Source organism: Penicillium canariense, assembly GCF_028826845.1.
Source record: "Penicillium canariense strain IBT 26290 chromosome Unknown utg000004l_segment0_segment0, whole genome shotgun sequence".
Lineage (NCBI taxonomy): Eukaryota > Fungi > Ascomycota > Eurotiomycetes > Eurotiales > Aspergillaceae > Penicillium > Penicillium canariense.
In genome coordinates, this window is record NW_026622731.1 from 4,521,942 (window position 1) to 4,536,359 (window position 14,418).

Sequence of the window (14,418 nt, forward strand, 5' to 3'; positions counted from 1 at the left end):
CCACACACTTCTTAATTCGCTGGGCAGCGAGACCGGACACTGGCTCCAACATTAATTGTAATTGACAGCCAATGGAATCACATTCCAAGGGCAACAGTGCCAACACTCGGTCGATTATCTCCTTTTGCTAGCGACGCCTTTGTTAAGAGGCATCAAGAACAATCACCTGATCAACTACCGGGGCTCTGCGGCGACAGCTTGTTCCTTCTAATATGGCGTCTTTATATGAGGTCAATCCGTATGGCGTCCGCTACCCACCGGCTCCGCCCTCTTGGTTTCCTCATCTACCCGAAACGGACCATCCACCAGCAGGCTATCCTGGTGAAAGGTATTATGGAGGCTTACAGCACGGGTTGGTTCCCCAGAGCGCGAGATTCAACCCGATGACGCATAGGCATGAAATGGCGCCGACATCCGCATCCTCTATCCCGTATACGGGACCTCCGCCTCCGCCTCCACCTCGAAGCTTGCGACCGGCAATACATCGGAGCAGGTCAAGTGCGCGTCGGCAAAGTTTCAGAAGGCCACTCATACCCACCACTGATTCCGATGACACCAGCGACGACCTGCACGACGACGACAGCACTCCTTCGTTGGGGGCATCATCCCGTAGCAGTACGGTCCAGCGGACCCGGCGGGATCACGGCTCAGCGCGGATTCACAGAACCCCCGAGATCGAAAGACTCGGAGGGCATCAGAGAGCCGCAACCGGGGCTTGGCACCACGAGCACCCCTACCCAGCAAAGAAACGGTCGGAATGAATGAAAGGTTGGCCAAATGTGAAGTAGTGGTAAAGGAGGCCGATATCAGACAAAGGGAGTTTGAAGTAAGGGTGCAAGAAAGCGAAAGTTATTTGAGAAAGAAAATTGAGGATATGATGCTTGCCCAGGACGAGGTCAGCAAGGGGATCCAAATGGTCAGGCAAGAGTCGCAACAGGGCCTAAGAGCAATGATAGAAGCAGAGCATAACTTGGGAGAAGAAAATAGGAAGATGATGGAGGAACGAGCCATGATAGAAGAAGATATGAGGATTAGGTTTGCTGCAGAAGAAACAGCAAGGCGGGAGGCAAGAGAGGCCGAGGCAAGAAGTCAAATGGAGATGATGAAGCGCGCCTGGGAACAGCTGCTGCATGACATGGAAATGGATATGAACAGGGTCAAGGCGCAACAACTCGCTAGGAACGTTCTGCGGGACGAGATCAGAGCTGATCTGCAAGCCGAAGCCACCATGACCCCGAACATGGCCGAGGGGGTGCCGACGCAAACTGCAGAAGCGAAGAAGGAGGCCTCTGTGAGCCCCATTCCCAGCTACTCGCCCGAATTTCCTTATTCTCAATCTCCGGATCGGTTCCAGTCTCCTTCCATCCCAGAGAGGAGGCACCCGCTCGAGCCTCGCAGGCGACGGGCACAGGAACCACCACCCGAGGCCCCCGACCCACCGACTGAGGAAGGAGATGACGAAGTAGAGCCCAACGTGGACAAGGGGACCGGCGCTGAAAACAGCCTTGACTCCGGTGTGGAGTTGGCTAGTTCATATTACTCCAGCTTCCGCTCCGAGAGCAGGTCGAGTTGGCGCGGGGAGAGGGCCTGGAGGGCGGAAAGAGAAGCACGAAGGAGTCTCCGGATCTTCAGAGAGGAACTTGTTGATCCGATTTGCGATACGCTCTTGAGCCTCCTGGAAGCCTACACGGGAGATAGACCAATGGAGCCTTCTGTCTACCCACAGCCTCCGCATTCGCCGGGAGCGCACGACTTTGAATCGGTTTCGTCGGGTTCGGATCCAAAGTCATCCTTGTCAGGCTTGCGGCCGGGCGATGACGAGACTGTCACACCCCGAGGCAATCGGCAGTCCAGTCGGCGACAGGCACGCGAGGCCCTTAGACGACCTCGCTCTCGGAAAAGTAATCGTGCAAACGAGAACCGGCTGCGGACGAGGGAATCATCGCGAGCCTATTCGTTGGAAGAATCCGCTTCTCTGACGGAGAACGGCCCTCCAGCGTTGGTCGAACAAGAACCCAGGGGCATAGAAGAAGTTGCCCATGAAAACGAAACCCCCGACCCAGCCGACCTACCAGTACCAAGCAACATCAAGACAGTTCCCAGGGCGGAAGGAACAACATGGCTTCAACTCATGTCATCAACACTACCTGATGCTGTAGATGGAGAAGAAGCATTACCCCCTGCATGTCCATCTCCTGAAGTTGCGTTCGGATTGAGTGACGAAGAGAACTCAGGCCCCACATTCAAGACCTCCCCAATGAGCCCTCAGAAGACAGCAGTTATGGAGCCGGATACATCTGGCGGGAATCACATAGAGATATCCTCGGCTAACCGACCCAGACAATCACTGGGCCTCATCGCGAGTGGGGGGCCCGAGTGCTCTTGCCGCAACAGTACCAGCTCGAAATCGCCAAACCCGAGGACGCAATGGTGTCGATGCGAACAGACGGACTCTTTTTTACCCCGAATCGGTTTACAAGTACAAATTCATAGATATCTACCGCGTGAGATATCCGTTTTGTCTCGATGGCATCAGGTATTGTGCTTATTATTCACGGCAGCGATATTGGTCTCCATGCTTCGACTATTCTGTAGTCTCCCTTACTCGGCTTTTTCAGAGGAACATGGCGAAAAAAGAGTGGAATAAGTAGGCCAGAAATAAAGGGGTTCACAATTGATCACAGGTCAGCTTTAGACCGCCCGTAGGAATGATCTTGCTTCGACCAAGCACAACGCTAGGTTTTCGGACTAGAAAGCATTTGGCATTATGACTGGAAGTCCACTGAAGCCGTGACTACCAAAATTTCATAACGGGACCGCTCTCGGAATCCCGCGGGGAGCCGATACCGCTACGTGCTGAACCACAGCTAGATTTTCTGGCGAAATCATTAGCGAACTCCTCTGGCTCTCAATCGGTCCTCCTTAGCCCTACTGAGGTTGGCCAATCTCGGTCCGCCAAGCTCGCTTAATGTGCTCAGCGGCGAGATTGATCTAATCAATCTTTTTTCCCTCGTGATAGTGGCCCGAGCCACCATCTTATCAATCTACGGCACAAGGTATAAGTTGCGAAGTGGAGACTGCTGAGTCTGGGCAAGTGAAATCTGGCAGCCACTTAGTATTTTCAAAGCCACCACCTGTCTTGCCCTGGTTTGCTGGGTTGAGAGTCCTCCCTCCGGCTATACAACCTAAGCTTCCTCATTGGCAATTCTCCAACTCCGTCTCCATCTCATTAATCGCTGGACAATCAATTGGCTTCTATTGTTCACTCCGTGGGTCTCGATCTTATCTTAGCCTGCTTGTCGCTTTCCTGTGGCTTTCTAGCAAGTTTCTCGTGTCGCCAAGACCGCCGAGACTCGCTAACAGCCGGATTCTTGCACAAACGCTAACGTTCCTAGACTTACAAGCCCAATTGATCGGGTATCCTCGGGTGGAGAGCACACCATTCTATCCAGTGTAACAACGTGGGGGTTAAAATTTTTCGTTAAGGCAGTGGATATTTAATGACAGATTCCCTCGGGGTCTGCCAGTGTGACAGACCCGTAGACTGCCCCTTCGTATGCTCGGTCTGCTCAGCTTTTGGCATCTCGCTCCCATTTTGTGAGCTTGTATGGAGCGTCAATTGGAAACTGTTTCAGGTTAATTTATGTAACTGTCATTGTTCCAATCATCAGCCCATCCCGATGGGCTATCCTAGACTTGCCAAGAGGTGCGTGGATGCAGGTAAAGTTCCACTACACTACGCCCAGACAAGTATCCATCTGACGGCAAATTCGGTGTTTTAGTGGTCGCTTCTAAAAAAGCAACGTAAGAAAGACCACACGGCGGGAGGTGATCAATGGCCGTATGCCGGCGTTTAAAAGTAAGCTGTATCCCCGAATAGTTTGATCTCTGAACCGATTCTTAAGTCTTGTCACTGTTGGGAATATTTCCGCTCCCCCCAATCAACATGACCACAGACAAAACCACCGCTGTCGCTGGGGTCAAGGAGGATCCTGTTCCTCTGGACCCAACCCCTCCTGAAGTGATCACTGAGGACCAGGACCAACAGGATGGTGTTCGAGTCGCGGAAGCAGTCACTGCCTCTTGGTCGAGGAAGTCACTGATTATAACATATGCCTCGTGAGTAATTCTCATCGCCTTTGGTTTTCTGACCTTCCGCTGAGTAGTCTGCAGTATGTGGATGCTATACTTTGTCAATGGGCTGAACAGCAGCCTAACCGCCAATCTATCGGCGTATATTACAAGTGATTTCTCGGAACACTCGCTGCTCACGGTGATCAGTGTGGTGACCAGCGTCATGGGTGCAGCATGTGTGATGCCAATTGCCAAAGTGCTCAATCTGTGGGATCGGACTCTAGGAATCTGCATCATGGTCTTGATTGCCATCATGGGTCTGATCATGATGGCAGCATGTAACAACATCGCAACTTATTGTGCTGCACAGGTGAGTCTCTCCCCCCAATTCTTGCACCGTGGAGGTGGAAAGTATCATTCGAAATTCTCATTCTTGCAAGGCATTCTACACGGTCGGCTTCACTGGTACGATCTTTTCTATTGACGTGATTACCTCGGACACGTCCTCCCTCCGCAACCGTGGCATCGCATATGCCTTCACCTCCTCGCCCTATATCATCACTGCCTTTGCCGGATCACCCTTGTCCAACCAGTTCCATCAAACTAACTGGCGATGGGCATATGGAACCATCTGCATCATTCTTCCGGTCGTGGCGCTTCCGTTAGTTATCACCTGGGAATTAGCCAAGCGAAAGGCGGATAGGGAGGGCCGACTACAATATAAACCTCGGAGCACTCGGACATGGTGGCAGAGTGTCTGGTTCTATATCATTGAGTTTGATGGTGAGTAACTTGTCTTGTCGCCTACCTTGCCCTTGGCAACACTGTCTAATATGGTCCACCGACCGCTGCAGTCATTGGTATATTATTCATGATCGGCGGCTTGATTCTATTCCTTACTTCATTCAACATTGCCGGAAACACCGAGGGGGAGTGGAAATCAGCTAAGATCATCGCGATGATGGTAGTCGGCTTCGTCGTTCTAGTTGCCTTCGTTGCATACGAGCGATGGGGAGCACCGAAGCCTTTCATTCCATTCACTTTACTGGTAGATCGCACTGTCATCGGTGCTTGTCTGCTGGATATTACCTACCAGATCTCATACTACTGCTGGGCAAGCTACTTCACTTCATTCCTCCAGGTGGTCTTCAGCACGAGTCTTACCCAAGCTGGTTACATTGCGGCCATTTTCGATCTGATGGACCCCATTTGGCTGCTCGGATGTGGTTACCTGATCCGAGTCACCGGCCGCTTCAAGTGGCTGCTGATGTTTGCCGTCCCGCTCTACCTGCTGGCGAGTGGATTGATGATCTATTTCCGCTCTCCTGGTCATAATGTCGGGTACATGTGCATGTGCCAGATTTTCTTGGCCGTCGGCGGTGGCACAATGATCTTGATCGAACAAGTTGCTGTTCTGGCAGCCGCCAAGCATGAAGATTACGCGGCCATGTTGGCTCTGCTCAGTGTCTTTGGCAACGTGGGCGGCGCGGTGGGCAGTAGTGTCTCTGGCGCTATCTGGACGAACACACTTCCCAAGAAACTGCAGGAACTACTGCCAGCGGACACAAAGGACCAGTGGGCGGAAATTTGTGAGTCGCTGGATGTTCAGCTCAGCTATCCCGTGGGTTCGCCTACTCGCATCGCCATACAAAACGCATATGCCGTCAGCCAGCGCAACATGATGATTGCGGGAACTGCTGTCATGGCGCTGTCAATTGGCTGGGTTTTGATGATGAGGAACATCAAGGTCAAGGACAACAAGAATGTTTCGCAGGTTCTGTTCTAGAGCAAAGAAATGCTAGGCGTCTGTGAGACACTCTGAAGTACACTTAGTATACAATCCATATCTAATGCGACGAACTCAAGCAAAGCTTTGGCTCAAGTTTTACTATAGATTTGCGAGGCTTGGGGGGGCTGATGGATGTTTCCCCCTTCTGCCACCAAATAATGGTATTAATTGTGCGAGAAGAGAGACGTAAAGACGCCTAGAGCAAGACATAACAATAACTAAAAATCTTGTGTGCACACACTCCCCCTGCAGAGAGCTTAATCCTTACTCTCTTTGAAATAGGATGCCCGTGATGTCTTCCACCGCTCAATGAGACATCCTGAGTGTTATGATCGCGGCTTGGACAGGCATGAAGTTTGTTTTATACCAAGAGAGGCAGTTTTTAGTCTATTTTTCAGTATCTAGTCCAGTGATTTACAGTGATTTATCTACAAATAATGAGGTCGAGTTGTCGCATTGAGGTCACCAGAAACCACCTCTAAGAACTTGGAAGCCTAGAAAGAACTTCGACCTTTCTTTCACCTATGTCGAATCAAAGAAAGATAACAAAGACTCTCAGGTAGCCTACATCTCTCTCAGTCAAGAAGGGAGCCGAGCTAGGCTATAGCCTCAGAACAGAGCTAGATCTTTGGTCAATCGGAATGCGTCAACTGGAGGAGAGCAGCAAGCGCAAGGCACCCATCAAGGTTGTCAACAGTGCCTCGCTCATTGTAGCACTCAATGATAGCTTAGACAACATATAAAGCTCTTTGATCCGATCCACTCTTATTTGCTCTTTCGAAAATTTGCAGGCAATAGCTATGATGGAAACTGCTCGAGGAAAGGTATAAATATGGCCAACTATCCTACATTCTCCCTCGAAATACCACGACCACGACCACAACCAACAACCAACAAATCTCCTGATCGTGAACTGTGACCCCTATTCTTTACTATTTGAACTATCAGTGCCGTCTGCTAGACAGTCCTCGCACCGCTCCAGCAGTAGTCATGGCTAAACCCCTAAATGAAGAGCGGGTTGAGGAGTATGAATTGTTGGATGAGTATTACCAGGTAGGCCTATTGGAGGACGACAACGAATGCGAAGAGGACAACCCAATTCTAGATGGCGTCGAATCCCAAGCTTTTGGGAAATTGCAATTCTTCAACGGCCAGAAGTGGGTTTGGAAGGAAGATACATATATTTGGTCTGAACGCAGTATGTGATTCGGCTCGCTAATCGCTCAACGCCAAGCGCCCAGCGTCTCTTTCCGGTCTTCAGCGCAAAGACGCCTGGTTTTTTACTACTCGCAAGCTACGTTCGATTTGGATTGGCTTACACTAGGTACTGTCTCTAACTCGTTGGAGGCCACAGCATCTCTCAGACTTATTAATGCTGTAATACACCTCGTATCCCAATGGTTTCATCTACTTTTGTCAGAATACCTAGCTAGGCCAGCCAATTCTGTAGATAGTCTTATTGCTTCAAAGATGACTGGTTTGCAAACAGAGGGCTCAGCAGATCGGTTAACCGATGATGTTATGGAATAGGGGAGAATAAATCGTATGGCCCTCAAGTCCAGCAGGAATAAACCAATATTGTGTTTTACAAGGAAAATCCACAGAAATCCACCATGCTAGGAACGTCAGACGGCAAGTGGATTCAAGATATATAAGCTAGGAAACCGGAATTAAAAGCACAGTCGCTTAGTCGCTCATCGCTCATTCAGGAAATCCCTTGACGCCCGATGGCTAGCCAGGGTCTATAGACAAGTCTAGCTCCATTCCCCCATTTACACACTGATTCATCTACCACAGAACGGCCCGTATCACACCCTGGGACGGGACGATAGAGCTCCAAACACGCTGCAATAGAAACTTTTTGACACATTGACTCCTCGGCACACGCTTAGAAGCAGAAGACCTGGTCCTCGAGCTTGCTGACGGGGCGGGCCTTGGTGTAGCCGAGGGACTCGGTGGCCTTCTTCATGGCACTGACCATGGGAGGGGGGCCGCAGAGGAGGATCTTGACGTCGCTGGCGGGGGCAGGGAGGCGCTCCTACCATGGGAGGTGGCAGTCAGCACAAATACACCAGGGGGGGAAAAGCGGAAAGAAAACGTACCTTGATCATATCGGGGGTCACGAAACCAACACCACCGGTCCAGGCCTCGGGCGGGTTGTTCAGGACGTAGTAGACATTGAAGCCCTCGTCCTCCTTGGCCAGCTGCTCCAGCTTCTCCTTGAGTAGGATATCATCGGGGTTGACGTTGGCGAAGATCAGGTCGACCTTGGTAGTGTCGTTACCACCGTTGCGGGGACGGTTGCGAATAATAGCCTCGATAACCTGCAGCATGGGTGTGATACCGGTACCACCAGCAATCATGCCAATGTGGCGGCACATGTTGGGAGTGTAAACCATGGCGCCCTTGGGACCGCGCACTTTCATGGTCTGGCCGATTTTCAGTTCTGTCAGGTACTTGGAAATGTTTCCCTGGGGGTAGGCCTTGACCAGCAGGTCGAAGTAGCCGGCCTCATTGTCGGACGAGATGGGGGTGTAGGAGCGCACGACCTCCTTGGGCTGGCCGGCGATGGTGGCAGCGAGAGAGATGTGCTGGCCGATGGGCAAGCCCAGGATGTCGGTGGGACGGGGCAGGGCGAAGCGATAGATGGCAACGTTGTGAGAGATCTCATTCTTCTCCTTGAGGACAAAGTCCTGGAACTCAGTGGGGATCAGGACCTTGCGCGGGCGCGGCTCTGCGTTGGGAGTAACACGGGGTTAGCTTTAGACTTTTGGTACTGCGGAGCTCAGTCGGGGACCCGTTCAGCTCCCGCTCAGCTCCGGTGGGCTATGGGGGCACACATACTGCTGCTGCCGGCGAAGTACGCGATGCTGGTGAGAACACCGGCAACCGCGACTGCGTAGGCGACGAACTCGGGCTTGAGAGCGTAGACACCTGCGACCAGCACGGCCGAGGGGATGAGGGCCAGGCCGACGTTGAGAGCACTGAGGGGAAGCGCGGAGTTAGCCATTGTTTGGAAATTTGGAACTCGCAGGGAAAGCAGAAGTCATAATTCCCGAAGACTCACCTCATGATGAAAGGGGCAGTGTGCAACAAAGGGACAGAGAGGGAGGTGAAGGAAGAAGAAAAAGCGAGGGGAGACCGACGCCCTGGTTCCGCCGAGCGGAATTTCGCACCTTTTCGGGCGGAGAAGGACTCCCGCTGATCTTCCACTTTTGTTGATTGTCTGGAAGTATACGTTGGGGTTCGGGACGACTGTGCCTGGAACGCCTTTGCTCGGTCTATGCAATCCTCAGATTATCCCCTCGCCAAAAAACCAGCCATGCCGGAAACCGCACCCTTCAACTTGACGCCGCTCGACCGCCAGTTGCTGGCGATGACTGACGAGCAGTTTGTGGCGCATGACTGGGATGACCTGCGCGACATCATCGGTGAGTCTTTTGAGACATCTTTGCCCTCATCCCACTCTCCTCCTCTTGCCCATTCACTCCCCCTTCTCCATGGCCTCCGCATTTCCAATTGCCCCGCCCTCAGTCCCCTGACTAAACGAACCCGCCGTCAGCGCGGAACGATCTCGGCGCACTCAAGCGCAGGCCCTCCGACTTGCGCCGATACCTAGCGTGGTCCGCCGAGATCAAAGCCCAGTATGGCTCCATCATGAATTATATCTGTCAGCAGCGGCTGCACTGGGCCCCCGGGCACCAGTCCACGGCAAATGGCACCGCCAACGGAAGCACATCAGCACCGCAAAGTGCTGTACCCGCGGGTATCCAAAGTGGGCCTATCCCCTTCACAAACCCGCGCCCATTTGCCGACCCCTCGGACTACAAGATCCTCCGCAATGACTGGCCCTACGGCCTCGACCCCGGGATCTCCCATCTAGTCGTGTGGCTGCGCACTCCTATCCCCGTGAAGTCGGACGAGGGCCACTTGACCGAGGAATCGCGGGCGCTGATCGAGGGGTTCGTGCAGAAGACGTTCGTCCGGCGACTGGCCGAGGATGCTGGGCAGAGGTTCCCGGAGCCCCACGCTCAGGTGTTGTGGTTTAAGAATTGGGTTGGCCTACAGAGTGTGCGGGCTTTGGAACATGTGCATGTCCTCGTCAGGGATGTCCCCGAGGATATTCTGGTCGAGTGGTCGGGCGAGAAGGCGCAGTTGTAGACTCGGACAGCTGTGTTTATAGATCATCACAACTAGACTTAAAGAAAGCATAGCGAATTTTGGTTAATCATTTGCCATTTTGAGATCGGCGACGGACCTGCATGTGAGATCTACGCCGATGTTGTCCCCACGGGGGGATGTGTACGAGATGGTAGGTGGCAGTAATAGAGAGAGATTTAAAGGGGTTCAAGATTGACCGTCAATCCATCATATGAAAAAGAAGATAAAGATGAAGTAAAACAACCCGGTATCACAAACGCCATATCACCGCGGGCAGCGATGGAAAAAAAGAAGAAGCAGAAGAAGAAGACGAAGAATATACATAGTTCTCCCCGAGCACCGTCCCGCCCAATCACGCCTTCTGTCCCTCCACAAACTTCAATGCCTCCTCACGCGACACCACGTCAATTGTGCTGGCCTTCTGGTTGAAGCTCACACCGTAGCACTTCTCCGCGACGTGTAGCATCTCCGGCCGGAAAGTGGTGCAAATGAACTGCCCATTGGTCGAGTCCGAGATGGACTTCAACATCTGCGCCACGGCGGTACGGTACTGTGCGTCCAGGTTGGCATCGATCTCATCGAATAGGTAGAAGGGGGCTGGGTCACAGGCCTGGATGGCGAAGACCAGGGCAAGGGCGCACAGACCTAATGATCGTTAGAAAGGAAATTTGCAAGACAGGGAAATGGGGAAAGCTTACTCTTCTGTCCACCACTCAGCTGCTGGATACGCTGCTGGTCATCGTGCTTGCTATTGAAGCTGACACTGATGCCGACACCCACGTAGTTCTCCACGCTCTGTTGAGCTTCCTCATCTTCCGAGTCGACTTCGTCCTCGGGGCGCGCGGTGCGATCAGTCTTGCGTTGGATGATCAGGCGGCCGCGGCCAGCGGGGACCAGCTTCTCGAAGACATTGGCAAACTCACGAGACACCTGCTTGAATGTTCGCTCGATTGCCTCATCCTTACGCTGGTCCAGGACCGAAATCAGGTCGTCAATGGACTTCTGAGAAGCATCCAGCTCCTCGCGGCGGGTGGTCAGGGTCTCACGCTGCTTGGTGAAGCTGTTGTACTGCTCGAAAGCCTTCTTGTTGACATGCGAGTACTTTTTTAAGGCTTCGTTGGTCTTGTGCAGCTTCTTCACCACCGCGTTGGAGTCGGTGTTCTTGTACTTGGTGAAGGCCTCGTCAGGAAGCACACCAAGGTCACGGATGTTGGCAGCACACTCAGAAGCCTGCTTGGTGAGGGCGGCCTTCTTCTGCATACTCTTCTCCATGCGCCGCTGGTACTTCTCGATAGACCGTGCCAGGTCTTCCATCTGCCGTCGAGTATCCGCATTGCGCTGCTGTAGATCGCTGACTCGAGCATTCGCCTCTTCGATCGAGGAGTCTACCTGCTTGATACGTCCATTGAGCTTCTCCAAGGCCTGGCTGAGACGTTTCTGTTCACGCTGGGTCTCCTTTAGGTTGCCCTGGACTTCCTCCTCGGCCATGTCGAGATCTCGGTTCTGAAGTTGATCGAGGCGAGGGTTGAGGTTCTCCCGGAGCTCGACTTCCAGAACGGACTTGCGGCCCTCCAGCTCACTCCTGGTGCCCGACAGTTCCTGATACTGTCTCCGGAGCTCTTGCACGGTTCCGTTCAATGTTTCTAAGCGAGCCTCCTCCTCATTGGTCAGAGCCTTCTGGAATGGCGAGGACATTTCACCCTGGAAGGCGTTGACTTGATCATTAAGAGCCGCCAGGTTGGATTGGACATTATGGAGAGCACGGCGCTTCGCATCGAGGGTGTCGGTCTTGTTCTGCAAGAGATCACGCTTGCTTCGGAGTTCTTGGCGCAAAGGGCCACTACTATTCTGCACCTGGTGCCGTTGTTGCTCAAGCTTCTGCAGTTCTCCGACGGCCCTGGTGATCAGCTGGTCCAGCTTCTCCAGCTCCTTGCGGATCTCAGTTCCACGGTTTCGCTTGGTCTCATATTCATCCCTCCACTTGCCGACATTCTTCACGGCATCCAGTCGCGACTGGCGAGAATCATGGTAACCACCAGTGAGAGCACCGCGCTTGTCAGAACGGTCGCCCTCGGGAGTGATAGCATTGACACCGTGGCTACGGGCGTACTGCGAAGCCACCTGCAGGTTGGGACAGATGATAGTCCTTGCAAACACATGCTGGAAGGCTCTCTCGTAGGCTGGGTCAAACTGGAGCTTATCGAGCATGGGTATCGTATCGCTGGCACGAGGCATGTTGGAGGGCTTCGACCGGAGGCGGTTCAACGGCATAAATGTTACTCGACCGGCCTTTTCTTTTTGCAAGATCTCTAAGACCTTGGTCGCCGTCTCATCGTTATCAACGACGTAGTGGAATAGGCTCTGTCCAGCGGTAACTTCCACAGCGGTCCGGTACCTATCGCTGACATCGAAAAGCTCGGCCAAGGTACCATAAACACCCTCGAGGTTATGTTGGCGCTTAATGCGTCGCACGGCCGCAATACCACGGCTGGTGTTGTTGTCCATCATCTGAGAAAGGCTGCGCTCCGCTCGGTCCATTTCTTGGGATGCACTAGAAAGGACGGAATCAAGTTTGGCCTCTTCTCTCCAAAGCTCCCTATATAAACAATTAGCACTTGTTGTGGTGAATCCATGCCAACACGATACTCACTTTCTCTGGTCCATCAGTCGGTCTCGCTCGTCCTTGGCGTTCTGGACCTGCTGGTCCACAGACTGCATAGTATCACCACGGCCATCAATCTGCTTGCGCAGACGCTCAGTTTCAGGCTCGAGCAGGGCAATCTCATTTTCAAGCTCCCTGATGTCTTCTTGAGTCTGCGTGACAACACCTTGCACACTAGAAACAGATCTATGTGTCTCCCGAATTTCCATTTGCAGCCACTTGTCACGCTCCGACTTGTTCTTGAATCGAGAATTGCGGCCTTGTTTGGCATACAAACGTTGACGTGATGTTTCTGCCTCGGTCAATTGAGCCTTGACGGTATCTTCCTGGTCTTTAAAGGCATTGAAGCGGGGCAGAAGGTCATGGAGCTCCGCTTCGCGTTCTTGGATGGCAGTCTGCACAGCATTGAGATCACTGTCATGGCGTGATTTGAGCACCTGCGCAGCGGCCTGATTATCGGAAAGAGCCTTGGCCTGAAGTTCGATTTGTGCCAGAGACTTTGATGCTTCCCGTCGCTCATCTTCAAGCTGAGCCTTGTCAACCTTCAAAAACTCAATTTGCTGGCGGCACTCGGCAATCTCGGCGTCTATCTGAGACATCGCCTTCTCGCCCTCAACAAACTGGTCCCTGTTGTTATCTGCATCCTCAACCCCGTTCTGCCGCTGTTCCTCGAGGTTATCCAGCACATTTGCAATCTCATGCTGTTCGCGGGAATAAATGGTATACTCGAGGCATCGGCGCTCCTTGTCTTTCTCTTGGTAGTTTCGCAGCTCATCTTTCTCCTCCTCAAGCTCGGCCAAGCGCTCATTGATGTAGTCTAGCAATTCATCAATCTTCGCGCGCTTGCTGTTGGTCTCCTGCATGATTTTGAGAGACTCCGCGCGGCGTGCTTCGTAAACCTGGGTACCGGCGACCTCCTTCAAGAGAACCAGACGCTCCGAATCCTTCATGTTTGTCAACGCAGTTACTCGACCCTGAGGAACAATGTAGTAAGGATTCGATCGCGAAAAACCGGCCGACTCGAGAAGGTTCATGACGTCGTTTTTGGTCGCATTCTTGCGATCCAGCGTGTATTCGTCCTTTTTGATACCAATGGTCCGGCGAAGGACCAGCTCCGGCTTCCCGGTGGGGAAGCGGTCGTCTGAGTTGTCGAAGATGATCTCGACATAGGCCGACATCACAGCCGAGCCCGAACCTTCCTGCGCGAGGTCAATCAAAGTGAAAAAACCCAGAATATTGGAAAGTGACATACATGCAGTAGAGCTTGACGCTCTTCTCTACCAAGATGCGTGTAGGCATCGCTTAAGACGAATCGAATCGCGGCAAAGAAGTTGCTCTTGCCCGAACCATTGCGGCCGACGATGACATTGTGTTTCGGCGAAAAGGGCTCAATGACTGTTTGGTCCTTGTAGCTGTCATCGCAAGGAAATTTGTCAGGATCCAGTCACAATTCGGGGTGGACGGTGCTGTTCCACATACCTCTTGAAGCCCTGAATGATAATCTGCTTGACATACATATTGGACACGCGTGACGCGATGATCACAGGGAACAGCGCATTCCGCGGCCAGCGCAAGATATGTAAGATAAAGGTATTGTATACTCCCAGGCTGTCGGAGTACTGCGATCCTCCTGGTGAGTAAAACAGCTGTAGACGGAGAACACTTGGTCGCGATTGGCAAGGAGGCTACGCGAGGAGCGAAATCAGCGCGTCTCGTTGGGCGCGGGGTTCTG

General features: G+C 52.7%; 6 protein-coding genes across 6 annotated transcripts; 4 read left to right on the forward strand and 2 right to left on the reverse strand.

The window, feature by feature from the left end:
• Nucleotides 1-240: 240 nt before the first annotated feature.
• Nucleotides 241-2,493, forward strand: N7482_007888 (uncharacterized protein; the record flags this gene model as incomplete). Its single annotated transcript, XM_056690012.1, has 4 exons — nucleotides 241-352; nucleotides 395-751; nucleotides 789-2,278; nucleotides 2,341-2,493. 4 exons carry the CDS (start codon nucleotides 241-243, stop codon nucleotides 2,491-2,493), a joined length of 2,112 nt encoding a protein of 703 aa, XP_056542441.1.
• A 1,453-nt stretch (nucleotides 2,494-3,946) lies between these two features.
• mirD (putative MFS siderophore iron transporter) lies at nucleotides 3,947-5,860 on the forward strand (the record flags this gene model as incomplete). The annotated part of the gene is made up of 4 exons (XM_056690013.1): nucleotides 3,947-4,119; nucleotides 4,174-4,444; nucleotides 4,515-4,857; nucleotides 4,929-5,860. 4 exons carry the CDS (start codon nucleotides 3,947-3,949, stop codon nucleotides 5,858-5,860), a joined length of 1,719 nt encoding a protein of 572 aa, XP_056542442.1.
• A 993-nt stretch (nucleotides 5,861-6,853) lies between these two features.
• On the forward strand, nucleotides 6,854-7,069 carry N7482_007890 (uncharacterized protein; the record flags this gene model as incomplete). Its single annotated transcript, XM_056690014.1, has 1 exon — nucleotides 6,854-7,069. The coding sequence occupies one exon, from the start codon at nucleotides 6,854-6,856 to the stop codon at nucleotides 7,067-7,069; it is 216 nt and encodes a 71-aa protein (XP_056542443.1).
• A 682-nt stretch (nucleotides 7,070-7,751) lies between these two features.
• Nucleotides 7,752-8,935, reverse strand: N7482_007891 (cytochrome b5 reductase family protein; the record flags this gene model as incomplete). The annotated part of the gene is made up of 4 exons (XM_056690015.1): nucleotides 7,752-7,901; nucleotides 7,966-8,597; nucleotides 8,708-8,847; nucleotides 8,931-8,935. 4 exons carry the CDS (start codon nucleotides 8,933-8,935, stop codon nucleotides 7,752-7,754), a joined length of 927 nt encoding a protein of 308 aa, XP_056542444.1.
• Nucleotides 8,936-9,185: 250 nt separating this feature from the next.
• On the forward strand, nucleotides 9,186-10,024 carry N7482_007892 (GIG1 family protein; the record flags this gene model as incomplete). The annotated part of the gene is made up of 2 exons (XM_056690016.1): nucleotides 9,186-9,294; nucleotides 9,426-10,024. The coding sequence occupies 2 exons, from the start codon at nucleotides 9,186-9,188 to the stop codon at nucleotides 10,022-10,024; spliced, it is 708 nt and encodes a 235-aa protein (XP_056542445.1).
• A 352-nt stretch (nucleotides 10,025-10,376) lies between these two features.
• On the reverse strand, nucleotides 10,377-14,203 carry N7482_007893 (chromosome segregation protein SMC; the record flags this gene model as incomplete). Its single annotated transcript, XM_056690017.1, has 5 exons — nucleotides 10,377-10,669; nucleotides 10,723-12,620; nucleotides 12,675-13,885; nucleotides 13,939-14,098; nucleotides 14,166-14,203. 5 exons carry the CDS (start codon nucleotides 14,201-14,203, stop codon nucleotides 10,377-10,379), a joined length of 3,600 nt encoding a protein of 1,199 aa, XP_056542446.1.
• Nucleotides 14,204-14,418: the final 215 nt, after the last annotated feature.